Raw genomic sequence first — 26,032 nt, 5'->3', positions numbered from 1 at the left:
GGTGGTGAGTCACCATGCGGATTTTGATGCTTCAAGTGTCAGGATGTGTTTCAGCATTTCAGGTGGGACTTTTCTGACGTCGCAAGTTGTCCGATGGGTTTTTGCACCAGTTCATGCCGGCAACTATCCCGTTACATGTCAGATGAAATGCGTTCCGCCTAACCCCAGCGGATGTCACTGTCCCCGTTCACCAGAATGTGACATGACATTCTCATCGTTCCAGACGTGGACGGGAAGGTGAGCTCGATCGTAACATTACGGGCGGTACAAGTTGACGCTTTGTCCATCATCCGCGGCATGATGCGTGCGCTTTTCAGACTACTACCATACCGAATGTCAGGTCCGATCCCAAGTGTGCATGTGATTTTGAGATCACCGCAGTTACCAGCTTGTCAACCCGTCGCCCGATCAGAATGACATGCCACGCGATGTGGGCAGACGTGGGCACAGGAGCTGGCGTAGCAACAGCCGGTCCCCCCGCTTTCCATCACATACTGGCCCATGGGAAACCCGGGAGCACTACTTGCAACTTTCAGAGTGCCGGGACTCGACTGGATGGATTACCGGGAGTGCAAATGGAAGATGGAAAGGCAAGGGGCAGAATATTCATCTTGCGTAGATGAGTAGTAACGACAGGATATAGGTCTTCCAGGGATACGAGTAATGTGCTCTCGGAGGGAATGTTGCGAAACACCAATGACTGCCCGACTGACTGGTACACCCAACCGGTGCACTACCATGAGGACTAGCTCAAGGACATTACAGGCAGTGCTCAGGCAGTGCTCAGGCAGTGCTGTCCCACACTCCATTGGTAAATAGATGAGCCTTAGCGGACTAGTTGAGTTTTTTATTTTTATTCAGCCGGTTCATGAAAAGCCGCCAACACCCTAAGATGCACCTCAGTGAACATGCTGAGGACGAGTCTTTTGCAGCGATAACCCCATTGCGGATCGGGAGCATCCGCCAGCGGACACGTTTAGGGCAGAGAGGGTGCAGACTGGAATCTACGGTGTTCTCACACGTCCCCTCTGTTGTATTCCTGAAGTGCTTCCGAACAGACCCGACCACAAAGTTCTCGGCATGGTCTACTTCAATTCTGGGGCGCGCCTGCTCGAGTTTGCAGGATGAAACACTGTTAGGTTTGGGTCCGCAAGGCCTGGGCGCGCTTATGTATCAACCGCGCCGTACGACATCCTCCTAGAAGCGAGGTGGAACCTGAGAATTATGCAGGACACATGATGCGTCATCTGAAGAGGGGAGTCGGAGCGAATAAGGTGCCCGCTTAGGTCGGACGGGAGATCATGAGATTGCAAGAGGGGTCATGAATCTACGACGAAAGGGGGCGGGATGTCTCACATTGCATCACGACCTTGCGACCTCGCTTCAGACTAGCTGATGCCCGGAATTCCTACCCACAATTCATCCAGTACTCTACTTGTGTGCCGCATAAACGGTGCCGTGCTATGTGCAAGTGCAAGATGTATGTCATGCCATATGCCATCGCGTTGAAGTACTGAAAGTAGAAACAATCTAAAGTAAAAGTATGAAATAAAGACCGAGCACGCGCGCTTAGCCGTCGAGAGAACAGGTCGACGATGGCTCTGGCAGCAGTGGCGAGCAATGGCAGCAGCCGAGCACTCCGGCAAACACACAATTTGCAGGAACCACGCGACCAGGCCACATGGACACTCGCCCGCGTCCAGCCTGCTCGGAAGAAAAGAGTCCTTGAACATGTGGCCACACTGATGCAGCTTGGGTGAGCACCCCTTCGCGGGGCACTCGCGAGCTAGCTAAGCTCGCGCAACCTTAACGTCGCAACGTGCCTCGAGGGCAACACCGAGGGCGCGGACCCACTCGGTCGCTGTCATGACCGCGATCTTGGATGCGTTGTCGTCCACGGGCAGGGTCGCGAGCGAACCAAGCATGCTCTCGATCTCGGGCTTGTGAGCATCCGCAACAAGGGGGCCGTTCTCCTCAGCCGGTCCAAAGCCCGAGAGAATCTGACGCTCGTACTCGGCCTGGGTCCAGCCCCAAATCTCAGTCACCTCACGGAGGCGGAGAGGAGGGTTGGTAGGAAGTGCTGCGAGCGCAACGTTCGCGCGGCGCTGGATGAGGTTGAACAGCTGGACAGACGGAAGGTCCTCGAGCGCGTCGTCGAGCTTCTCGTCCGCATCGTCATCAATGTCGTCGCGCAGACGGCGAACAGAAGCAAGAATGCGGGCCGACGCGTTGTCACCGTGCGAGGCGGCAGTCGCAATGGTGGCCGATTCCAAAGCCTCAAGGGCCTCGTGCAGGGCTTCGCGCGCAATGTGCTCCTGCTCCTGGTCGTCCGTGTCCGCCGACGAAGGAGGCGCGGTGGGCGGCTGGACGAGGCCATTCACAAGGCGCTTGACCAAACCCTCGAACGACATGAGCGAGTGAGTAGCCGGGTCGAACTGCGAAGCAGTGCGTGGAGGGGAAGGAGGACGCGAGCCCGCGCCACGGGGCGTGAGAATCGAGAGCGAAGTGATCTTGGCAAGCGAGGGTGACTGGGCCACAGTTGGCGTCGCCTCCTTGCCGAGGCCCGACAGCGCCTTGTGCACAGTGCCCGGGCTCGGCGAGCGGTTGGGGGTGTGGTCAGCCTCCATGATGACGCGCATGCCGCGCCACACAACGGCAACCATGACCTTGACAATCCATCCCTCCCCATCATGGCCGCAAGGCGCAGCAACGGTCTCGAAGACCTTGCGCGCACCGTCGACACGGCTGGCGAACTGCTGGAGGTTTGCGGGTACGGCGAGAGCACGGGAGTAGCCACCGCCCGAGCTCTCCCTTGCGAGGCGAGGGAGGCCTGTGTTGCTCTTCTCACGCGTCAGAGGCGCACCGTTGACAGCAGCGGGCACGGTCATCGAGCCAGCCGACGTCTTGGGGGCACCGCCGCCCGTGTTGCTGACACTGGCCTCGAGGTCGACCTTGAGCTGGAGGAAAATCGGGCGGACAACTTTGCCGACAACAGTGTCGAACTTGTCCAGAGTGGGCCGAAGGCCGTCCTCGAGGAAGCGGGGGTACTGCCCGAGGTCAAGCATCTGCTCAATCCTCTCGCATGTCTCCCACGCGGCATGCGCCACCGACACTGCATAGGCCTGGGTGGAGTTAAGTGGCGATGCGTGGTTGTGGGTCGGGATCAGGTTGAGCGGAGCCGAGAACTGTGGGTCCGAAAATGCCGGCAGCAGGAGCGCATCGAGTCGAGAAGCATAGATCGAGAGCGCCCGCACGGCATTACGAAGGATCGCGCGAAGCAGGTACGTGTCCGTCGGCGCCGTGTTGCCGAGTTCACTGTGCGGTTAGCTACATTCTTCCAAATCGCGAGATCTTGACTTGTTGGCACATTCCATGTCTGACAGACAAAATCTGCCCGTGGATGACGAGTACTCACTGAGCAACGCTCTCGCCAACAGTCCAGCCCGCACCCTTGCGGAAGCCCTTCTTGGTCTTGGAATCGACGCCAGTCAGTGCGCGATTTACGGCGTCGTTGAAGCGAAGGCCAATGGCGTCAACGTGGGCGCCTGCCTGAGGGCCGTCCATCCCTGAACTGTGGGGAGTGGCTGTGCCGCCGATCCGCGGAGTCGCCGACCGACTGCTGGGAGGGCTGGCCTTGCGAGTGATAGGTCCCATCGACTGGGAGCGGGGGGCCACCGTCGGAGTAGGGATCGCGGTGTTGCTGGAGGGGTGGGGAGTGTGGTGCGCACGAGGCTCGGGGACCGGGGGCGGACCGAGCGGCTGTACAGCAGCTGGACCAGTGGCCTGAACAGTAGCTGTAGGCGTCACAGTGCGGGACGGGCGGTTGATGAGGGGGAGAGATCGAATGGCGTTCATTTCGAGGGAAACTTAGTTGTGGAACAAAGCGCTTGTCGGGGCGAGTCGAGGTTTGTATTGAGGAATTAAGGGTGGGGGTAACGGGCCAGCTGTTCCCGGTGGCTGCTTGCGTGGAGAACCTGGTGATGGAGGGTTTCTTATCCCATGTACGACGGTATTGAGGAGGAGATAGTATGCGCTGCGACTAGCAGCGGATGCGCAAAGTAGCGCAACGGCGGACTCGACTGTTTGTCGAATTAGGGGGGCTTCTCGCCGCTTGCGAGGAGGGTGTAGATCAGGGGTGGGAGGCGAAGTTGAGACGAGCCGGAGAGAAGGCTGTAAGGCAGATCCGTTATCATGAGGGCGCGTGTGCAAGCCAAGAAAAACGATGCGGTCAAGTGATGAAAGAGGTCGAGTGTAAATGTGAGCGAGATTGTGGCGTGTGATGCGTGTAATGGTGGCAACGTGGGATGAAACAGGAAATCCGGTCAGCACGGGCTCTCCATGAATTTGTCGCACGACCACGTTCAAGGCACTCGCCAAACCTTGCGCTGTAGCATTTACAGCGCCCATGAATGTCGGGCGCATCCACGATGTTGGTAAATGGCAGAGGTGCAAGAGCATGTCGCGGGCGCGATTGTACTCACTTCCGAACGTCTCCTTTAAGACTGCTGTAGGCACTACAAGGAAGTTTAAACTTCTTCATTGAATTGTGGGCCGGGTGAGTCGGCGCGGATCTGTCGAGTTTGGGGCGGTTTGCGAGGAGCTGAAGCTCTTGCGAATGACCGTCAGGTAAGGACGATGCTGTTGCGTAAGGTAGATGATTGGATGCGTTGTGCACCGAGAGTGTTGTTGATGTAAAGTGAGTGTTGTGATGACGAGAAAGTCAGAGATGAAGGATATATGCAACTCTACTGAGAGTATGGGGGACAGCGAAAAGGCAACCCAACGGGTTGAAGGACTTCAGGGTTTCATCAATTGGGGGAGGGAGCGAGGGGAATGCGGTCGATTATTGGAAGATTATGATTGGTTAACCATTTATCCCTCAGGGCATTTTGATTCCGTTGTCATTGCATTGCTTTGGCCGCTCCACAAATGGAGAGGATGATGAAAGGGATAGTTAGGGACCATCGGAGGAGGATCACCGCTCAACTATCGACTCTGAAAGTCTCAACGTCTCAACGTCTCAACATCAGAAACCTTATCTCAATAATAAAGATGGATGTTTGTGAACGATTGATACTAGTCTGCACAGCTGCACAGTTATCATTGCCAGTCCGTGCATAGTAACGGGTCCATGGTCTATGTGTTACGACTGTCAAGTTGTAGTGTCCCCTGGCAGCTAGCCGAGTTTGGCGCTCAATACGTCCTAAGGTCTGGCCACTTGACCATGCCCACCCAACGGCCAACGGAGATCTACGCAATGACCGACCTCGACATAGTCGGCAGCTGGCAGTTGGCATCTGCAGTTGCATTCTCGTCCGTGCATCCCGCTGTCAACGCCAAGCCAGGCGAGAGAACCGATATTAACTCAAGCGCCAGATTGCCAAGGCAGTCGGATGCGACCGCATAGTAGCGATCAGGGGTGATCCATGCCTGGCTGGCACAACCCGACCACAAGGACATTGACCATGACCATGCATTCACCCTGTCCAGCTGTTCTACAAGCAGAGCTGGAAATTGGTATTTGAATTTCGGGTAATAGGGTTTCAAATACTATTTGGAGGTTGGTTTATCCAACTTGAAATATTAGTAGTGGACTTGAGATTCAAAGCATCAAAGTGAGAGAGCAAGCTCTATCCCACATGTGCGGCCAAAGTGTGCACGGCTAGATGACTATGGATGCCAAGACTACCTGCCAAGATTGCTAGGGAGGTGCGATCCAAACGTAGCAGCAGCATGCCACGTCCAGGCCCATCATTCATTCGTCCCTACTGATGAGATTGTGGCCTGTGAACCGCCAATGCCGCTCACTCTGCCCACCGGAGACCCCGGCACGGTTCCCTTACCACTTGTGCGTACAAGACTCTGCTCAGTGGTCAAGTTTGGCTTTGCTCTTTGTGAGGCCACGCCCACTCAATCTCAGATCATTAGATGCAATGACAAACAAGCAGACATGACAAGCGGTATGAAATTTCATAACGTTCTTCGCCACCTCCCACGCCACGTCCGCCACCAAACCATATATTTCACATACCATCTTACCCTTTCTTTAGAACCAAAGAACGGTTCTCGACCGAACAAGCAGTCGGGCGTGATCAACCTGCACATGCTGCGCAAACCTCGGTGCAACATCCCTATATGTAACGCTGACTACTAACGGTTAGGCAATCAAACTAATACTATCCTACACCACAACTTGTAACTAGTAACGCTAGCTCAGTTTTCTATCGGTGAGGCGCAAAAGCTTCCGGACGCCACCCCATCAGTAAGTAGGTCAGTCAGTCCAACTCTGTTACTGTTCTGGAACATTGGTAACAGTCGGCGTACATGAGTGTCGATCGTCATGTCACCAAGCCGACGTACCTTGTGACAACAACTTGCAACAGTCGACCCATCATGAACGGGACTGTTATTGACCAAATACGTTTCAGCGTCTCAGTGATCAGCAACCGACCGTTTCATGTTGTAACCCGCTCACACTTGCATTCCCGCTGTCTCTAAAGGATGCCGGCACATTGTAAACGAAAATCTCAACCTGCGCGATGGGACGAGTGGGCTTGCGGTAGCGACAGCAGTCATGACGACGAAGCCTCAGTGGGCCTTGGCGCTTATTACCTTGGACGCCGTAAGCAGGGATGGAAGCGTAGTGTTCGGAACTGGCAGCTGATCATCAGTCTATGGCGGTACGCATGGCGGTACAACCGTTACGGATGAGTGCCGTGGCGTGTGTTCCTGGTAAATAATGGTAAATGAGAGAGAAAAGACAAGCGCGCAATCTCGATGACCTCATACCTCCGACCCTCGTTCTGGCTCTACTTTACATCACCAGGCGTGACCGTCACTTCCACTACGGTCATTCATCTCTACACCAGCCATTGCAGATGAGCCCATCTTCCCTCGGCGCTGCATAGTCTAGCCCAAGTCTGAAATCTGGGTCGAAATCTGCTTATGCCTGAAACTTGGGATTTCACCGTTTTCTATCCGAGTTTTGCGGAGTGAGACATGAGATATCCATTCAAAGAGTTGTATTCAAGACCCACACAGAGGCACAGAACAGAGAAATCTCGACGCGCCTGACCTCTCCCCTAGCTGGTGGATCTGGGTCGGGCGGTGGGCCACGACGTTTGCGCCTGACTGCGTGACCGCCTGACCTACATGATTGAATGGATTAGTTGAGGTCAAACCCGCAGGGTAATCATACGCCGTTCACTCTGAAATACATGTGGACAACCTGTTCCAACCCTGTCTCAAGCTTGGTTCAAGCCTGTCAAGCCCTATCTAGCAGCTACCCACAGAGCCGGGTATGCTATGAGGGTACGAGTGGCGACCGCCGCTCAACGCTCACCGCTCACTAGCCACCTGAATGCAACCGATGTTCAAGGGCTACAGACCAAAGAGGGCCTACTTAACCCAAGTCCATACTTGCGACAGACATCCCGTCCTAAGTCGGGACCGTACGGTCCCATTCACTCATCTGAGTCTCACCCTACGACGATCATAGACGCGCTAGTCGCAAAACCCATTGTCTCAGACAACCTCCTCATCCCTCCCTCCCTACTTCCCTACATCCCTCATATCCGTAAAAATCTGACACCGAACACCGACACTTCACATAGGACGTCTGAAGCCGTCTCGATACCAAGGACAGCGACGGAGTGGCCGAATGGTTGGGGAGACAGGGAATCTCGCATCTCGCATCCTCTTGTGAATGGCATCGGCCCGTCAGTGGGAGACGAGCTCACCTGACGCTCACTTGACGCTCACTTGGCACTCACCTGACACCCAACCTGATGCCATCCTGACATCGCTGAGCCCGTCACCCTCACCATTCATGTCTGCAGAAATTGTTAGTCGCGTTTGGCGACGCCACGCGACTACCCCAGAATTCACAAAACGGTCACATTGAACCAGCGTCTCCCTAGAGTATGGTACTGAAAGGAAAACACGACCACTGTAATTGCAGACAGGGTACTTCATTGATGCGAAATGGGCAGTTTAAGATCGATATAATGACGTCCAAGGTTACCCGCACCGTCGTATCATATCCGCCTCCACCGAACCGAGTCTGGTCGCCACCTGCTGTGCGTGGTCAATGAGCATTTCCAGGTCAGTTTTTAGTTTTTAGTTTTTTTGCGCTGCAGCCGTGCGAGGTAAGACAACTGGTCGGGCCGTGACAGGGCCGTGAAATGACTCATCTCAGCAGCGGCCCTCGCGCTTGGCCTCTTGTCAGATGAGCACATCCTAGGATCAGCTGAGGAGTTAACGCCTCAGTCAGTCCCCATGCCAACTGCACTACAAACACTACCTCGCAAGCTCGATCCATAACACAAATGACGTGGTACAATACGACTCTGCTCCCAGCCACGAGTCAACCTCTCGCTCTAGTCCTACTCGTCTGAAATCTTTGGCGCAAGGAAGAACTGGAGCGTGCCCTGCTCAAAGTCAAACTGGACGAGGAGCGGCACGTCGTTGCTCATGTTGAGGCTGACCTCGCGGGCGAGCGGCGCGCTCTTGGCAAAGTTGGACAGGTACTTCAACGAGAACGTGAGGCTGACCTGCTTCTCGAGGATGATGGAGACACCCACGTCGTCGTCACCGGCGCCTGCCTTTGCCTTCTTGCTGGCCTTTGCGCCGCCGTTGGCCTTGCGCTTCTTCGGGCGTTCCTCGTCGTCCATCTCCTCCTCGCCGTCCTCGTCCAAATCAGGCTTCTTATCCTCGTCATCGTCCTCATCCTCGTCCGGGTCCTGCTTGGCTGCCCTGTTGGAGCGACGGTCCGAGCCTGCAGTCTGCTTGAGCAGCACCGAGCCGGTGCCGACCTCGCCCTCCGACGAGAAGCGCACACCCTCCTTGGACGCCTCGATCTTGACGCTCTCACCCAGAGCCGCGAGGTCGCGGCAGATGCGCTGGAACTCGGCCGAGGACATGGTAATCGTCGCGTCGTACTGCGTGTCCGGGATACCCAGGTGCTCCTGGTCGATGTCCATGAGCTTCATCTCGTACTCGCCGACACGGTCCTCCTCTGTCTGTCAGCTTTGTTGGATTCGTGGGAGCTCACTGGGAGACTCGAAGACGAGGCCGAGCGAGTCGGCGTCGTCGGCCGCCTTGAGAGTGACAATGTCATTGTCCTTTGCGCATTTGAGGATCTTGGTGAGCGAAGTAAGCTGGGGTCAGTTGTGTCCATAAGCGCTTTGCAACTAACGTTGACGCCCAACGGGATGTTGCGGTCGCAGCGGTACGACTCGAATTGGTCAGCCTCGAGCTTGAGCGACACGAGCGCGACGTGAGAGTTGTCCATCGCCTGCAGTTGCTGCGCGGTCAGTGCCGTGCCTGTCAGTCGCCACTCACGATGCCCTCGTCCGAGCAGTCGAGGTTGCCGTCAGTGACGAGCTCCTTGATGGCTAGATAATGTCAGTACGCGTCGTAAGGTATAAGGTAATGTTTGCTTGGATCTAACGCGCGGACCACGGTAGTGACTCACCGTCAAGGAGCTTCTTGAGGACAGACGCCTGTTTAACACGAGCCTCGAGCATGTTGAGAGTGGGTTTACGGGCGGAAGATGGAGGATGGAGAAGGTGACTTTAGAATGGAGTGAGAGATGGATGATGGCGACGAGCAAGAGAGGGAGGAGTGGGGGCAAATGTTGTCTTCAGGCTCCAGGGAGGGAGGAACGCGTCGTGATGTTCATCCAAAGTGGTTGACGCGTACTGGTTACCCATTTACTCAATTTCCACGTCATTGATTTCACCACGCGGACTGATACGAGACCTCGTGTATCTGGATACGCGTCACTGTAGCATTGTATGACTGCCTGAAAGTGTCAACCTCGTGCTCTACAGCACACGTTTCATACCAGTCCTCACTATCACACTACACCACTCTTTCCTTCAGCCTCTTCATCCCCAGACGCCCACTGGACATCCTTGTCTGTATACTCGCCCTTGGTTCCTCTGAAGCATGGCAGCGTACAACTGTCAGCCGGTAAGCCCACCGCTGCGCCACCGCTGACCCTCCCAGCTGTACGAGACGTACAATGTCTACGTCTCTCCCAGCTCGTACGTGTTCGAGCCGTCTAGTTCGACGCTTCCGGCTCTCGGGACCGATTCGTCCCGCTTGACCAACGAGAAGGATGTGCGCGAGAGCCTTGTCATCGACCGCCGCACAGGGCAGATCTCGCTCGACGGTGAGCTGCGCGATGCTGTCGCTTCCGCTGACAACCAGTATCTTCGACGATCCCTGTCGGGCGTGACAAGGTGATCGCCTGCTACGGAATCCTTGGCATGATCACACTGGCCACTAGTGAGATGAAGCCAAGGACGGCAGCTGACAGCAGCCGACTACATCGTTATCATCACGCAGCGCGCGCCGAGCTGTCGTCTCCTCACCCACCAGATCTACCTCGCTACTGACTTCCGTCTCCTTCCCCTCAACCCCGCGTCATCATCGCAGGCCATCCTCGGCAACCCCATCGAGAATGAGCTCGTCTCGCTCGTGGAGCAGGGCCTCAAGGCTGGCCCGATGTGGTTCTCGTACAGTTGGGACCTCACCAACACCCTCCAGCGCCAGAAGGTCCTTGAGGACGCTGGTAAGGGGCCTAACCGCGAACCTCTCTGGAAGCGCGCCGACGATCGGTTCTTCTGGAACCGCTTCCTCCAGGACCGTTTCATCAACCTCACCGAGAACGGCACAGACGTGAGTTCACCGGAATGTGTAGCGAGGGCAGCTGTTGACGGATCAGTTGAGCCGCTTCATCCTCCCGGCCATGTTTGGATGTATGTCGCTGAAATTCCACTTGGAGAAACTAACCCCAGTGCTCGAGCTCCGCTCGGCTGTGATCAACAACCGTGACTTCCTGTTCTGCCTCGTTGCCCGTCGCTCGCGCCACCGCGTCGGCACCCGTTACTTCACGCGCGGTATCGACCACGACGGCAACGTTGCCAACTTCAACGAGACCGAGCAGATTGTGCTGTATGATCCCATCGACGACAACAAGACTATGCGTGGACGAGTCGATGGCCGCGAGCGCCAGTCATTCGTACAGATTCGCGGAAGCGTACCCGTTTACTGGGCCGAGATCAACAACCTGCGCTACAAGCCTGACCTCCAGATCATGGACAAACCTGACACGGCCGGGTCGTACCGCCAGCACATGCACCAGCTAGTCGACACGTACGGCTCGGTGTATTCGCTCAACCTTGTTAACCAGAAGGGATACGAGAAACCCGTGAAAGAGGCGTTTGAGACAGTCGTTAACGCTGCCAACAACAGTGACCACAAGCTGGCCGAGCAGACCAAGTACATCTACTGGGACTTCCACGCCGAGTGCAAGGGCATGCGCTTTGACCGCATCGAGACCCTCGTCGGCGATTTGCAAAACAATCTCCTAGCAGATGGCTGGTACCACTCGGTCTCTCCGGCGGCGTCTGGGGTTGGCAGCTCTAGCGGACCAACCAATGTCCTCAGTGTGCAGAAGGGTGTCATCCGCTCCAACTGCATGGACTGCCTTGACCGCACCAACGTCTCGCAGGCCGCGTTCGCCAAGTGGGCGCTCAACCAGCAGCTCCGCCAGGCTGGAATCCTCAGCGTCAAGGAGGGTGTCGAGGACCACTCGGACTTCATGCTCATCTTCCGCAATGTCTGGGCCGACCACGCGGACGGGGTGTCTAAGGCATATGCTGGCAGTGGCGCACTCAAGACCGACTTTACTCGCACGGGCAAGCGCACGAAGGAGGGTCTGCTGCAGGACGGCATCAACTCGCTTATGCGCTACGTGAAGAACAACTTCTTCGACGGTGACCGCCAGGTGAGAGGGTGGCCAGGAGGGGTGGCTGACCACAGGACGCATACGACCTCGTCACGGGCGCGTACGTTGTCCGCCGCGGCGGCATCCCCCCGCTCAGCGACACGCGACCGCTCCTCCTCCGCTCGATGCCGTACATATTCGTGTTTGCGCTCACGATGATCCTCGCCGCACTCACGCTCCCGCGCACGTCTGGTGCGTCCCGTCGCCAACACAGCTGACACGCAGAGTGGTCGATCTACTCGTTCCTCCTCCTGTGGCTTGCCCTCGCTTTCGTCACCGGCACGTACATCTGGGGCAACGTGAGTAGTGTCATACAGCCCCGCTGACAGCAGGGCACGTCGTACGTTGCGTGGCCGCGCCTGAACCCGCCCCACGAGATTCTCTCGTACGAGGGTCCAGGTTTCCGGGGGACACGCCGCGGGCGCGGCATGAGCATCACAAGTGCCGTGCCGTCGGGCAAGAAGGGGCGCTCCAAGTCGCGAGTCTTCGACGACATTGATCTCAAGAAGAAGGGCTCGCTGATCGATTAACGGCGAGAGAGCTCTGTGTAGCCTCTTGATGGATATGCGCGTTACACGATATAGATTCGTACATGGCGAAATGTTACTATATTCGACTAGCTAACGTGTAGGAAGATCCTTACGCCCATGGCACCCGCTCAGACAGCGCTGCGAGGCGGTGCTGTGCGGAATCGCCATTCCATAGCTCCCCATCTGTTGACACACTCAAAGACGGTGGTCCGAGCTGTTCGATAACGAAGGATGCGGAAACCATCCCGTACAGCGCAGCTGTATACGGGTCGCCGGTAAGGCGGAGTCCGGCGATGTACCCCCCGATAAATGCGTTTCCCGCTGTTGTCAGCCATTTCTTTGACGAGAACGCATATCAGCTGACGCCAGGCGGTCGCGAAATCCGAATCCGCCACACTGATACCCATCCAATTCCCTCGTACTCACCTCCCGTGACGTCCCGAACGCGGTGCTGCTCACCCTCAAAGAACGAGGGTACCCACCGCAATCCTTCAACTGTGCCAATACACGCCCCCGAGGCTCCACATCGAACAGCCACGACAGGCACCCCAAGTCCGAGGAGATACGCCACAATCTCCTCGACGACCTTCCTAATCTCCCCCTCTTCCTCCAGTACCGGTCTGTCGTAGAGAGATAGCAGTTCTTCGTGGTTCGGCCTGCATTAGCGATGCCATGACAGACTTACGAGAGGGCGTGGACGCGTTGTGCGGCGGCTTCAAACGCCCTCCGTCCGGCAGGGTGACAGCTGCTCGGCGCTGGTTCGAAGACTACCTTCGGGTTCCAGGAGGAGGGTAGGTCAGATAGCAAGTTGAGGAGGTCAGAGGAGGAGAAGGGTGGTGAGACGTGAAGATATTCTGCGCCGAAGAGGGGGCCGTGGGCGAGGTCGAGGGCGGTACGGGGTACGGGTTTGATTATGTGTGCGTAGCTTGTGTTAGCTCGATGCTGAGGGAAGGCTAGTTCAAGAGCTTGGATTATTTGGAGTGGCGTGAAATTGCAACTGCAGCAGTGGGGTGGGCACAGAAGCACAATAAAGGAGGGCATATTCGGCGCCGGGTACAGAACGGATCGCTGACTGCTCCATCCACTTGGCCATCCTCACCATCAACATCACTCGATCCACTCCAGGCTCTGAGAAGGAAGGTGTTTAAGCCAAGAGGGGAACATAACCCGAGAGTCCTTGCCGGTGATATTTTTTTGGAGTTCTCGTGCTATCATAACAGCCAGCGGTTGGCTCCCCATCAACACCTTCCCCCGACACTGCCTTATCCCCGTTCTCCAGCACTTGTCGTATCCCGTCCAACTCGCCCAACCTTCAACCCTCAACACCTCTAACCCTCCAATCCTCCCACCATCCATCTCTCGGAAACCACCTATTCGGTCCTCCAGGAGCAATGACAAATCCTCCAAGACACAAACCCACCTTCTAACAGCCCCGTTGTACCCGATCCTCGCGCGCGGAACTCGTCCCCCGGGTACCCGATTAAATACCCACATGTTGGGACCGTACGAAAGCAGTTCCTCCTCCAGTTCACGAGGGAGATCGTCGAACTCGTCGGGATTTTCCCTCGCCGGTAGCGATCCTGGAGGAGCTGCCGTCACGCCGCCTTGCGCTATCGATGTCAGCCTCTCTCTCTTCTCTTCTGATTTTCCAACACCTTCTCCTTCCACTCTTCTCCTCCCCGGAGATCGGTCGATAATCGTGCGCAGAGCAATTGGGGGAAGCCACACTCTCGCCCCGACGATGGCGTACATCGCGCCTCCCCCGATTACCATCCTTCCTCCGAGCGGGATTTCACCCACCGCCTCAATTTGTGGTGCTTTTCGTGGGGAGGGCGAGATCTCAGAAGGCGAGGAAGAGAACGACGCTGACGTTGGAAGAGACGAGGAGATTAAGGGAGTTGAGGAAGGCACCTTCGGATGCAAATCCGAGAACGACACCAACGCCGACGGCGATGCCAGAAGAGGCAAGGGGAGGGAGGAAGTGGGACAAGGCATGCTCGGATGCAACTCGCCAGTCGAGGAGCATCCCAGCGGGGCCGAGTCCGTCCGGCCTGACGAGGACGCCGCCCAGCTGGAGACAGCCGAGGACGTTCCCAACGAGGCGGCAGATTGTGGCTCAAAGATGTCAATGAGGACAGTGCCTGCCATCAGTGCGTGAAATCTCAAGGCAGAAGAGGGGGGTGGGGGAGCCAGCTTACGCACCGATGGACGCTAGGACGGGAGGCGTCTCCAGACCGCGTGACATATCGAGTGGCGCATGTAAATGGTGAGATCGGAATCGTCGCGGAGCAAATGCCCTCCAGGTTGAGGGTGGAACTAGGGGGCTCTCGCATTGGCCAAATACAATTGGCGCGCTATCGGCGCGCCGTTCCGGTATGTCAGGCGGACCCGTTTGGTCAGGCCAATGCGAATGACCGTCTTCACCAATGGTGGAGAAATATGAGGCGAGTGAGTGTGGAGAGCAGGTAGCAGAGGGTGGCGCGCGCCACATTTTGTCAGATTTTGTGCGAGCGCGTCTAGGGTAAAGAGCTACGTCGCGCCGCTCTCGGCCGCACCAACGCATGTTCGCCACTCGGCTTGACAAAGTTGAACACGACGTGTTCCATTACGAAACCTGGGCATCGCTTGCCTACATGTATTGCACATACCTTAAGCCGGACACATGCTGTGGCGATTGAGTTCAAGGATGGCGCTGATTGTGATGGAATATCCATTCCTTCGGCGTGATATTGTCGCGGGCCGATTAAGGCTGGTGTGGGCTTTGGTAGAGAGTCAAGTACGCCCCCCGAAACGAAGACCGAGACTAGCTCGTCGCAGCGGCGTGGGGAGCTGTGTCGTTTTTGGCCGGTGGGGCTGACATTCTGAGAGAGGCCGACAGAGTCACCAACCGCTTCTGGCCCGCAGTTGGGAATCTGGAATTGGAATATGTAGAAACAGGGTGGGATCGATTAGGAGCGGGGTGCTCGCGTACTCGTGCGATGAGTGGCAAATGAAGAAGGCCACGTCCTTGGGGCGATCATGGTACTGCTCTGTGATGGGAGACGGCGTCTTCATATTGCGTGTACGAGCTGAGCTCTATTCACTACGCGCTCCTCGGTTACCCGCCGCCACAACATGAAACCTAGCACAGATAATATCAAGTAGCTACAAACCATTCTGACCTACAACCCAACCGCTAAGAATACAGGGCGGCCGCTTCCGCACAAGCCTGGAACAGCACGCCCGCGAGGCTCAAATCCGCGCTTGCGAGCGTCTCACGTGCGCGCTCGCGCAGTCCCCCCGCGTCGACACGCCCATATGCCGGTTTGACCTCGACCGGGAGAGCGCGAGCAGCTTCCGGCCAACTGGTGAGCACATCCGGTCCCAACGTCAGTGATAGGGACGCACGCGCCCGAGCCTTGGGAAGCACGAGGGAAGCATTCACGGTGAGCGTGGCGTTCCCGACCTCGTACGCGACTGGGTAGTAGAGAGCGAGACGGCGGAGCTCGTCGCGCACGCCCCGTGCTGCGCCCCAGAGCTGCGTGGTCGTGTCGATCAGCGCGCGGAGGGAGGCGGGGTGGGCGGCGACCAGGGCCGCCTGTGCGAGGGCAAGTAAACCTGCGTCCGGGCCTTGTGGGTCCTTGAGGCTGAGTGTGGCGCGCTCCAACGCGTCTACGGGCACCGCGAGTCCGAATTCGCCGAGCTGCAGCTCGAGGCGAGGGCCCGCACGTACAACACGCCACCCGTGCAGTGCCTGGAGAGCCTCGAGTTCGGCGTCGAGGCGCATCACGTCGCCCACTGTCGCCTGATCACACATGCTGTGAGCGGCGTCGATCGCCACCTTGTGTGCGTCACGCTGTGCGGTAAGAGTGACGAGCTCCTCCTCCACCTCGGCGTTCTTCGCATTCTTGCCCTCTAGCTCAGTACGGAACCGCTCGAGCTCTGTGTCCTGCTCCTCAATGCCTTCGCGCAGCGCAGCGATCTCCTCGGGGTCACATGCGAGGACCGCTTCGACCTGGGCGCGGTGCGCAGCCAGCTCGGCCTCGAGTTCGTCCCGGCGCTTCCGGAGATCGGGGAGAACACGGTCGATCGTCTTCCGCTCGGCAGAGTGCCGCTCCTCATCGGCCAGCATATCATCGCGGATGTCGCGGATGTCTGCTCCAACGCGCTCGCTCAAGATTTGGTGCTTCCAGTCATACCATCGGGCACGCGCGCGGAGATACGTCACGCTTTTGATCTGCAGGAGGACGCCCTCAAACATGGCGCGGTCCTCCTCGTCGGCTGCGAGGTAGTCGTGCACGACAGGAGGGTTGTCCTCTGAGCATAGACGCTCGATGGTCGTGAGGATTTCCCGACTCTGCTGGATCTTCTGTGTGATCTCGGCGTCCGCCCAACTAAGCATCGAGAGGAAGACAGACTCGAGGTTCGCCTCGACGTATTCGGGGAGAGGGAACTCGTGGCCCTTGGCGAACTGCGACTTGATATTATCGGCACGCACCGCCAGGCTCTTCCGCCCAATCAGGTCGTCCTGCCAGAAAATCCCCACCATCTCGAGGAACGTGGACAATGGGACGTTTTGTACGTCGACCCCAGGTTGTGATGGGAGATGAGTCATGAGGTCGACGGGCTCGATCTCAGGCTCCGGCTTGAGCTTGGGCTCGGGCTCGGCGACTTCCGGCTCCGGCTCAACAAAGATGGATCGACGGGGAGGGCCTAGGGACTTGCGAGGCGTGCGGCGTGGCGTGCTACGTCCAGACGCATCACGACGGATCGGGGTGTAAGAAGGAAGGGGCCGCTCTTCCACGGGATCAGGTGTGACCTGACGTTCCTGATAAAGCGCAGGAGTTGGCTCATGAACCTCCTGTTCTGGCGGCTGCTCGCCCAGCCACAGCTCAGTTCTATCCATAGCCGTCGGCGTTGGCTCCTCGGACTCTTCAAGCGACATGTCCTCCTCGCCGGTCCCGATGCTAGTGGACCTGGGCGACGAGGGAACAACGCTAGATCGGCGGCGCTTGGCGCGATTGATCTCCCTTTCGTGATCCTCCGCCTCTCCTTCATCCTCTCGTGCACGCTTAAGTGAACTTGGAGATGGTAGCAGGTGAGGAACCGAAGATGTACTTGGCGTGGCCCTGGGGGTTGTCGAGCTCGAGGCCACCTTGGGGCCAGCTTTGGGTGTGGCGGCCTTGGGAGTAGCCATCTTCGAGATTGTCTTGGGTGTGAGTCCACTGGGGGTGGTAGACGCGGATGTAGCAGGTGTGGAAGCGCGGACCCCGGTGGAGAAGTCCAGTTTCTTCGCGACACTTGCAGCCGTCTCGAGACCCGTTCCAGACTTCATCGGTGTGCGCAGTTTGGAACGAGATGGCGTCGGTTCACCGTCGGGCTCTGGCGAGGCGCCGAAGATGTTGCGCTTCTTTTGCTGGGCCGCGGTAGGGTCGGATTTCTGCGCGGACGGGGACACCTCACGTTTCCGCTGGGCGGAAGAAGGTACCGTCTTCTGCGGCATCGGGGAAGGCTCACGCTTCTTTTGAGTAGACGAGGATGTCGAGCGCGCAAAGGACGGCGTGCCAACCGACCGCCGCGCCTTGCGGCCGGGTGTCCCACCTGTTGGGCGGGCTGGAGTCGCCGATCCTCCTTGCACGCGGGGCTGAGGGACGATGGGCTCCTCATCCTCGAGAGTGGGCTCGGGCGACGGCTCAGGTGCCCGCGCGGAGACGGGTGCGAATGGTGTTAGGGCGGGCTTGATGGATGCGCGTGGGCGTGGAATGCCCGAGGTCACTGGCGTCGGGGCGAAGATGTTGAATCTCGTTGCGGGCGTCGTGGTCGGGCGCGCGGGTGACTTGGGCGCGGGCGTCAGAGCTGGCGTTGGCGCCGGCGCGAAGATGTTGGTCATCATAGTCGTGGCGGCCCCGTAAACACTTGTGCTCTTGTACGCGATTCCGCCACCTGCTGTCGTGAAGTCGAGTGCGCTAGTGTTGCCACCCTCGGTTTCCCAATGAGCGCGCGTTATTGTCATATCCGCCTCGCTGTCGTTGATGCCGCCATGCACGCGCGTCATCGTCATGTCCATCGCGCTCTCGTTGGCGCTGCCATGCGTGCCGGCCATTATCATGTCCATGCCGTTGTGGTTGATACCGCCCTGGGCCGCGGTCATAGACATGTCCATCGCGCTTTCGTCCTGGTAGATACCGCCGCCGACGGAGGTGAAATCCATGTTATACGTTGCGGTGTGGTCGCCGGCGCGGTTGATGTTCGAGTTATCGGACGATGACGTTGACTCGTCATTGTACACCGCGCCGTACGCAACCGTCTCCTCCATCTCCATTGTCTCGTTATCCGAGACAGCGTCACCGGGAAGGAATGGTGACTGTCCGGGGGCGGAGGGCACAGAGTATCCGATGGAGGCGCGGCCCCGGAGCGCGTCCTGCGGTGGCACCCGAGGCATTGGCCCGCCGAGAGCGACGGTGAAGTCCATCGTCATCTCCTCGTCTGTATCTGCCGCGGTCCCCTCGATGCTCATGTCCGAGCCCGAATCCGAGTCTGACTCGGAGTCGTCAGCCCATCGGTGTGGGACAATGCCACCCCTGATAACTGTCTCGTCCATGTCCATCTCGCTTTCAGCGTCAACGTCGCTAGAGCCGTCGGGCGCTGGGGTATGCACGGGAGTTGTTGGGCGCATTGCCTGGACTTGTGTGAGGATGTCGTCCGAGTCTTCGGTGCTAGACGCGTACGACTGGTCGCTCTCGATCTCCATGGATGCCTCGCTCATCTCGTCCCCTTCGCCCAAGAAGCGCGCTCGTGGGCTCGTTGGAGGGGCTGAACCGGGCAGAGACGAGCGGGAGCTGGGTAGGACAGGGAGGGAGGGACGGGAGCGGGACGGAGACTGAGATGCGGTGGTGCTGCTGTTGCCGAACTGCCGGGGGAGCATGGACGATTTTCGCCGCAGGCGCTTCTCGGGCTGGTCAAACATGCTGATGTCAGTGGGGAACCACTTCATCGCACTCACCGAACGTGGGTGTTAGGCGCGAAGCTGACCCTACGCCGAGGTCCTAAGCTCATCCGAGGATTCACCGGCATGCTCGCGCGTGGTCCGCTAATCGCCCGATCCAGTCGCCCGAAGTCGATGGTCGCCGCCATGTCGACTTTCTGCTCATCCCACTCTTCCGTTGGGGCTGGGCCCTTGAGGATCGACTTGCGTGGTTTCTGTGCTGTCAGCTCCGCTAGGGACCAAGACCCACAGCCTGCCGCCGCAACATCTGGGTTTCGCTTAATATATCTATACTCCCCCCAATGGAGACGCCGCGCTTGTGCTTGCGCTCGTTCTTTGTGATGGGGAGAGTCATGTTGTTGTCGTCAAAGCGGTTCATGTCTCTGTCGAATAAGCCGACACTTTTGCGGCGGGCGGGAGACGCTGATGCTCGCGACATCTCTCTATCGATCGAATGGACGCTGGCAGCTCTCTGATCTCGAAAGCGCGGGATGCAATGGTGATGGGGTATAAGAGTGCGAAGTCGACTAGTGCAAGGTCTGGCCACCGCGATTGACTTGTTTGTTTTGATTTCAAGACAGCGATTTGATTCCGGTGCCCTCGTGGTATAACCCGAGATATCCCCGTCAGGCACCGTTCACTCCATGGATCATCCCACAAATGACTTGGGATCCTTTTATCATTGCCTGTCTACCTTCTCTTCTCACTCTCTACTTCTTCAGATACACCTCCATGATGGCCTCCTCGCGGCCCCAAGGCGCCATGGCCGACCCCATGCACGCTTACCGCGCCAAGCGGGACCGCGAGCGGCGCACGTGAGCTCTTATCTGAAGGTGATGCTGACCACAGTGTGCTCAAGGCCTACAAGATTCTGGGCTTCATCTCTTCCGGTGAGCTCTTCCTTCAGCTAGATTTCGAATCTTAGCTTACCCCAGGAACGTACGGGCGCGTGTATAAGGCGGTGCTCCTCGCACCACCGAAGCCCAACGGCAAGAGCGCCTTGCCCAGCTCTGCCCGTGCCGCCCTCGGCGTGGCCAAGTCCCCATCACCGTTCATCTCCGACGACCCTTTAAATAACCCCGAACTTTGTATGCGCCCAGGTGACCTTCCTGCAAAGGAGGGTGACGTCTTCGCTATCAAGAAGTTCAAGCCCGACAAGGAGGGCGATCAACAGACGTACGCGGGCATCTCGCAGAGTGGCGCTCGCGAGATCATGGTGAGTAACCGGAGCTGGGGAAAGGCAGGGCCAAATCCCTTCAATCTACCAAGACGAAGCGCTGCTGCAACGAACCAGACTGACACCAGCTAAACCGCGAGCTGCACCACCGCAACCTTGTCGCACTACGAGAGGTCATTCTGGAAGACAAGGCGATCTACATGGTGTTCGAGTACGCGGAACATGACTTCTTAGTATGTCCAAGTTCACGCTACGAGTGCTAATGATCAGCAAATCATTCACCATCACTCGCAGACGTTGCGCACGGCGATTCCCCCAACGACGCTGCGCCGCCTGTTGCACCAGCTGCTGGCAGGGTTACACTTCCTCCATTCCCAGTTCGTCATGCATCGCGACCTCAAGCCGGCCAACATCCTCGTCACAAATACTGGCGTCGTGAAGATTGGTGATCTGGGTCTGGCGCGGCTCTGGCACAAGCCACTAGCGCAAGGCGGACTGTACGGGGGCGACAAGGTCGTTGTGACCATCTGGTATCGTGCTCCTGAGCTCATCCTGGGCTCAAAGCACTACACGGCCGCTGTTGGTGAGTATAGTTTCTTCAAACTCTCCAAGCTAACCTCAGACCTCTGGGCTGTCGGTTGCATCTACGCCGAGCTGTTATCGCTCAGGCCCATTTTCAAGGGCGAGGAGGCGAAGCTCGACAGCAAGAAGACCTTACCTTTTCAGCGTGACCAAATGGCCAAGATCTGTGACGTCCTGGGCGCTGTGAAGCGTAAGCTTATATCCGCTCAGCACTCGAACTAACAACCAGCGGAGCACTGGCCAGGTGTTGTCAACATGCCGGAATGGAAGACATACTTGGCTCAAGGACCTTATCCTACCGCCTCGCCCTTACCGACATGGTACGCGAACCGAGCTGGCTCGAGCAACGGCTACGACCTTCTTACGAAGCTGTTCGAGTGGGACCCAGCGAAGCGCATTACGGCGCGAGAGTCGCTTGCCCACCCATGGTTCCAGGAGGAGGGTGGTTGCAACTTCGACAGCGTCTTCGAAGGTGCCAACGTCAATTACCCGCATCGTCGTGTCACGCACGAGGACAATGGTGACCCCAAGATGGGCTCGTGAGTGCTTCTCTGCTCGGGCTACATAACCCACGACGGAGCTGACCCCAGACTTCCACCGTCACTGGCTGGAGGCCGCCTGCCAAGTAGTAGCAACTTCCGGCCCGCCACTGGATCTCTCCCTGCGGCCAAGCGCACGCGTCTTGCACGATAAGTGTCAGCATTTAATGTTGTATTCTATGCATTGTTGTCGCATGTTCAGATGTTGGAAGGAATCGCTGAATTGCCGGCACTGTGACTGGAGCACTGGTGCCACAGTGAACGCCACGGGACCTAATCCCGAATTCTCCGCCACCGTAGGGACTCTCCACCCACCGCCCTCGGCCTGCCTGCCTGCCAGACCTCGGAGCTCATCTCGGCGTTGCGACAGTGACAACACCCAGCACCATGTCCCTCCGCGCCTTCCGCCCATTCTCGACCAGCGTGCGTGCGCTGCAGCTCATCCCGCAGACGTACCCTGCCGACGTGGTCGCCGGCAAGGCTCCGGGTCCCCCCACCATCCGCCAGACGCCCACCGAAGTCGTCGTCGCGACCGTGTCCGATGCGCCCACCGAGCTCCAGAGCCGCCAGGTGCGCATCTTCAAGCCGACGAAGAACACGATGCAGTCGGCCAAGGGCAAGACCAAGGTGTGGCGCATCGACTGGGACGTCCTCCAGGGCTCGGGCCGCTGGACCAACCCGCTCATGGGGTGGCAGTCGTCGGCCGACTACATGCAGAGCACCTCGCTCGCCTTCCGCACGCGCGAGGACGCCGTCCGCTTCGTGAGTCACTCGCGGGCTGAGAGGAGGATGTACGGAGGAGGGAGAGGAGTTGGAGGTGGAATGTCGCCGATTCGGTTGCGAGTGGAGAGCGGCAGAGCAAGATGAGAGGGCAAGTGAGATGACGCTGGTGTGGCGGACGTTGTCGCGAAGATGGCGATGATCCAAGCAGCCAACCTTGGCGTCGCCCTCCGACAGGAGACGCGCATGCAGCGATAAGCGCCAAGGGTAGCTGGTGGTGCAATCGTCACCCAGGCTTGCCGACACTTGAGTGCGCGGCGTGCACCATGGTCGGTTGTGTCGGCTTGGGACAGAGGCTTGGGGTAACACGCCATCTCCGGGTTGGCCGAGCATCTTTCCATCACCTACAGCGAATCACTGCCAAACGCACTCTCTCTATCACGGTCCTGTCCACGAGGGATAGCCCTGCGCCGTCGACGCTGTCTGCGTACTTCAGTGTCCAAGTCCAAGCACTCTGTTGTGCTTGGTATCTTCGCGCGCCTCATCGCTTCCCGCGCTCCACTAGCTCCTCCCCCTGTCCATCTCGCCGTCCGTTGGCGGCCATGCCCCATTGCCCCTTTCACCGCTGACCCCAGGCCGAGCGCCAAGGGTGGGACTACTACATCTCGGAGCCCAAGAAGGCCCGGATCCCCCCCAAGAGCTACGCCGACAACTACAACCACGTTGCTGGTCCTCTCCGCATCTGCCACACGAAGTAATCGTGTAGACGTTGGTAACGAAATGCTAGAGCTGTAACAGTGTGCCAGCGTCGAGAGGCTGGACCTCGACCGTGCCAGGGAATGGAGAACCGCGGAACGTGAGCACATTGGGAGCCTTCGCCCAGAGGAAGACTGGTAGTGTAGAGATTTGTTGAAGGTGCGGCGACTGAGCGACCGCGACACCCACCCCCATCTGCAGCACCAGCATCGCAACCTTCGAGAATTCATACACATTGATCTATCTCAGTAGTCGAGCATCGTCAGAGGTGGCCGCTTGTGGAGGTGCTCGCCGCGGAGCACGGCCTCTGCAAGCTCGTCGTACGCGTCTCCCAGGAGGTCGAAGTCTGACAACTCTACCCACACCTGGCCCGAGATACGGGTGTACCACTTGCCGTTGTGCACATACTGGCATCAGTTGCGTCCACTGTGAACTAGTTTTCGGTCCACTCCTTGTCCTCCAACTCTTGGTTGCGGCTTGTTTGGTAGCGACTTACCATCGTTGCAAAAATGTCGGCTTCCATCAGCATGTCCTCCATCCATAACTGCATCATCATTTGCTCCTCGGTGTCTCTCGGCACTGCGATCGGCAGCTCGACGTTGACCTGCTGTCAGCTTGTTCAATTCCCCGCTGCTCACCATGCAAGCTGTAAGCTCGCCGCGCCCGTTCTCCAGAATCGATGTCGACCAGCGTTTCGCAAGGCGCTTGCCGCCGCTGCTGTCAGACGCACGGCAGGTTAAATTGGCCTTGACCACTCACACAAGAGCTATCGAGCGGCTGTACGCAATGATACGCTCCTCGCCACCAATGTCGCGGCGGAACTTGAGCGCTACAGGTATAGTGAGATAGGACGACAAGTCAATGGTGCCGTTAAAGTTGAACTGTTCGGCGAACAGCCATGGTCGACCTGGCCTCGGATACTTTTCCGACTCGTAATAGTTGCCTGTTGGGAACGAGGTGCGGATGAGGATCTGGTTCCGCGGGGCGATGTATGTGATTGAGTTAGAGAGGTGGCTAGTGTTAACTGCCACAACCGAAACTGGAAACTTACGCGTACAGCCACTTGTGCATGTTGGAGACGAAGAAGTCGGGGTCAGCCTTCTTGACGTCGACGGATTGCTGCCCGATTAGGTGGGCACCATCAACGAGTGACAGCGCTCCGTACTTGTGGCAGGAGCGGGTAATGTCCTCCCAAGGACTGATGACGCCGGGAACGCAAGAGATTCCGTCCATGACGACGAGGCGCACGCGCTCCTTGTCCACCACACCATGCGAGACTGTGGACTTGTCTCCACCGCGAGTGACACCAGTCGGCTTGTTGTACTTGCGGAGCACTGCTTCGGTAGCCTCGACAATCTCCGAGTGATCGCAGGGGAAAGTGACGTCAATGATCTCGACGCGAACGCCTTCATTCCTGTCGCACACGCACTTTATCATCTGCGAGATGGAGGAGAACGTCGTCGAGTACATGACAATGATGTCCCCTGGCTCGTATTTTAGGTTGTATAGGATCGTATTGATGGCTTGCCTGGCATTCTTCATGATTAAGACGTTGTCACCCACTGTGCCCAGCAGGGGTGCGACCTCTTCGCGTACTGCACTGAGCATCGGCAAGGTGTGTCGCCGATCCCAGGGGTCGGGGCGGGCGTTCATCTGCCACAACATTTTCATCTTTGCTTCGATGACGCAGACGGGCGTGAAGCCGAGTGAGCCTACCATCAGCAATCTTTGACCGTGTTCCGTTCAGCCGACTTACCGTGGTTCAAGTTGATGTCTTCCGATTAGCATTGGTCATCTCTGTCACCCACAGTTGCTCTCGGGCCAGTATTTCTTCATGTTGTGCCCAAAGTCCGGGAAACCTTGGGCCTTTGCAGCGACAATTTGGTTTTGATCCGCGTCGACCTCTGTAATCTTTCCATTTGCTTGGGAATAGATTGCTGCTTTGTTCAACTGTTGCTGCTTGAGGTGCAAAACAGGCGTGGTCACTGGGATAGGCATTGGACTGGCTGTCAGCTAGTGACCGCCACTCGATCTCACAGAATGAACTTGTTGATGAGTTTCAGTGACGTGGTTGGCGAAGAGGTAGGTTAAGAGGTTGATCAGTCTTTGTTTCATTTTCGCTCCGTTTTCAATATGGGACCATTAGGGCTTTCGAGGTTACGGGGGCGATGAGGGCGACGAGTGCAATGAGGCAATGGAGGACACCGGGGGGGGCGAGCGGATCGTGGGTAATGGTGGCCATTGGTCCGTGAGTTATCGGACGCGAATAGGACATAGCTCCGCTGTGGACGTGCGGCAGTGGTATTAGGTTTGTGGAACAATAGTCTTGTTGAATATTCCCATTCTCTGGTGGGGTTGCGGTGCAAAATCAGATTCTGGGCCAACCTTTGTTATTCTTTTTGAAACAGCAACATTTCCAGTATGTAGAGATCGGCAAGATCGGCATGCCTGGATCCCACTGGATCGAGCAATGTAAACACAGACATGCATCAATTCATCCCTGAATACCGTTCTTCATAACTTTTGAGCGTTTGAAGGTTGCTCATAATCCTCATTCACAATAATCTAGGCGGCCAAAGTATTGTTACGCAAGGGCTGACTTGGTCGTCGTTGGTCACGAGCAGCATTGACAGCTGTTTCAAGCCCTGAGAAGAAATTGCAGACGGCAGTTGTATATGCCCTTGGAAAGCATAATCAAAATCGGACCCGATATTCTTTGGGGGTTCATTGCTTAGTTTACATATGATTGAGGACCGAGCACAAGGATATTGAGTTTAAGAAATGATAAAAACTTGTCAGGAAATGTTGACCGATCTACGTGGCATGGATGCGAGTCTTGGATGCGAGTTTAAGAGTAAACAAATACAGATCTAGACTATCCGTATTTACAAGTTCAGACCTCTTGTCTACCCGATTACCCCACTACCCGACTCTTTCCTTTTGCCGGGAATCCACCGTGCACGATCG

The 26,032-nt window shown here is 57.4% G+C and overlaps 8 protein-coding genes across 8 annotated transcripts; 3 read left to right on the top strand and 5 right to left on the bottom strand.

Moving 5' to 3' along the window:
• Window positions 1–1,790: 1,790 nt before the first annotated feature.
• On the bottom strand, window positions 1,791–3,855 carry CcaverHIS019_0305070 (uncharacterized protein; the record flags this gene model as incomplete). Its single annotated transcript, XM_060598961.1, has 2 exons — window positions 1,791–3,315; window positions 3,416–3,855. The coding sequence occupies 2 exons, from the start codon at window positions 3,853–3,855 to the stop codon at window positions 1,791–1,793; spliced, it is 1,965 nt and encodes a 654-aa protein (XP_060455702.1).
• A 4,529-nt stretch (window positions 3,856–8,384) lies between these two features.
• Window positions 8,385–9,527, bottom strand: POL30 (uncharacterized protein; the record flags this gene model as incomplete). The annotated part of the gene is made up of 5 exons (XM_060598960.1): window positions 8,385–9,016; window positions 9,053–9,158; window positions 9,197–9,304; window positions 9,343–9,395; window positions 9,476–9,527. 5 exons carry the CDS (start codon window positions 9,525–9,527, stop codon window positions 8,385–8,387), a joined length of 951 nt encoding a protein of 316 aa, XP_060455701.1.
• A 424-nt stretch (window positions 9,528–9,951) lies between these two features.
• On the top strand, window positions 9,952–12,327 carry SAC1 (uncharacterized protein; the record flags this gene model as incomplete). Its single annotated transcript, XM_060598959.1, has 9 exons — window positions 9,952–9,975; window positions 10,012–10,177; window positions 10,216–10,293; window positions 10,328–10,686; window positions 10,733–10,766; window positions 10,806–11,797; window positions 11,833–11,989; window positions 12,023–12,096; window positions 12,130–12,327. 9 exons carry the CDS (start codon window positions 9,952–9,954, stop codon window positions 12,325–12,327), a joined length of 2,082 nt encoding a protein of 693 aa, XP_060455700.1.
• Window positions 12,328–12,436: 109 nt separating this feature from the next.
• Window positions 12,437–14,572, bottom strand: CcaverHIS019_0305040 (uncharacterized protein; the record flags this gene model as incomplete). Its single annotated transcript, XM_060598958.1, has 6 exons — window positions 12,437–12,648; window positions 12,754–12,983; window positions 13,013–13,252; window positions 13,748–13,937; window positions 13,983–14,468; window positions 14,530–14,572. The coding sequence occupies 6 exons, from the start codon at window positions 14,570–14,572 to the stop codon at window positions 12,437–12,439; spliced, it is 1,401 nt and encodes a 466-aa protein (XP_060455699.1).
• Window positions 14,573–15,502: 930 nt separating this feature from the next.
• On the bottom strand, window positions 15,503–19,670 carry CcaverHIS019_0305030 (uncharacterized protein; the record flags this gene model as incomplete). The annotated part of the gene is made up of 3 exons (XM_060598957.1): window positions 15,503–19,274; window positions 19,310–19,506; window positions 19,542–19,670. The coding sequence occupies 3 exons, from the start codon at window positions 19,668–19,670 to the stop codon at window positions 15,503–15,505; spliced, it is 4,098 nt and encodes a 1,365-aa protein (XP_060455698.1).
• Window positions 19,671–20,023: 353 nt separating this feature from the next.
• On the top strand, window positions 20,024–21,743 carry SSN3 (uncharacterized protein; the record flags this gene model as incomplete). The annotated part of the gene is made up of 8 exons (XM_060598955.1): window positions 20,024–20,106; window positions 20,141–20,181; window positions 20,227–20,507; window positions 20,597–20,701; window positions 20,739–21,051; window positions 21,091–21,240; window positions 21,280–21,589; window positions 21,641–21,743. 8 exons carry the CDS (start codon window positions 20,024–20,026, stop codon window positions 21,741–21,743), a joined length of 1,386 nt encoding a protein of 461 aa, XP_060455697.1.
• A 233-nt stretch (window positions 21,744–21,976) lies between these two features.
• NdufS4 (uncharacterized protein) lies at window positions 21,977–23,067 on the top strand (the record flags this gene model as incomplete). Its single annotated transcript, XM_060598954.1, has 2 exons — window positions 21,977–22,351; window positions 22,945–23,067. The coding sequence occupies 2 exons, from the start codon at window positions 21,977–21,979 to the stop codon at window positions 23,065–23,067; spliced, it is 498 nt and encodes a 165-aa protein (XP_060455696.1).
• A 243-nt stretch (window positions 23,068–23,310) lies between these two features.
• On the bottom strand, window positions 23,311–24,901 carry CcaverHIS019_0305000 (uncharacterized protein; the record flags this gene model as incomplete). Its single annotated transcript, XM_060598953.1, has 7 exons — window positions 23,311–23,472; window positions 23,562–23,669; window positions 23,704–23,779; window positions 23,825–24,079; window positions 24,117–24,777; window positions 24,822–24,839; window positions 24,874–24,901. The coding sequence occupies 7 exons, from the start codon at window positions 24,899–24,901 to the stop codon at window positions 23,311–23,313; spliced, it is 1,308 nt and encodes a 435-aa protein (XP_060455695.1).
• Between the last annotated feature and the right edge of the window lie 1,131 nt (window positions 24,902–26,032).

Source organism: Cutaneotrichosporon cavernicola, assembly GCF_030864355.1.
Source record: "Cutaneotrichosporon cavernicola HIS019 DNA, chromosome: 3".
Taxonomy (NCBI): Eukaryota; Fungi; Basidiomycota; class Tremellomycetes; order Trichosporonales; family Trichosporonaceae; genus Cutaneotrichosporon; species Cutaneotrichosporon cavernicola.
The sequence above is the reverse complement of the archived record's forward strand: the minus strand, read 5'-3'. Positions and strand labels throughout refer to the sequence as shown.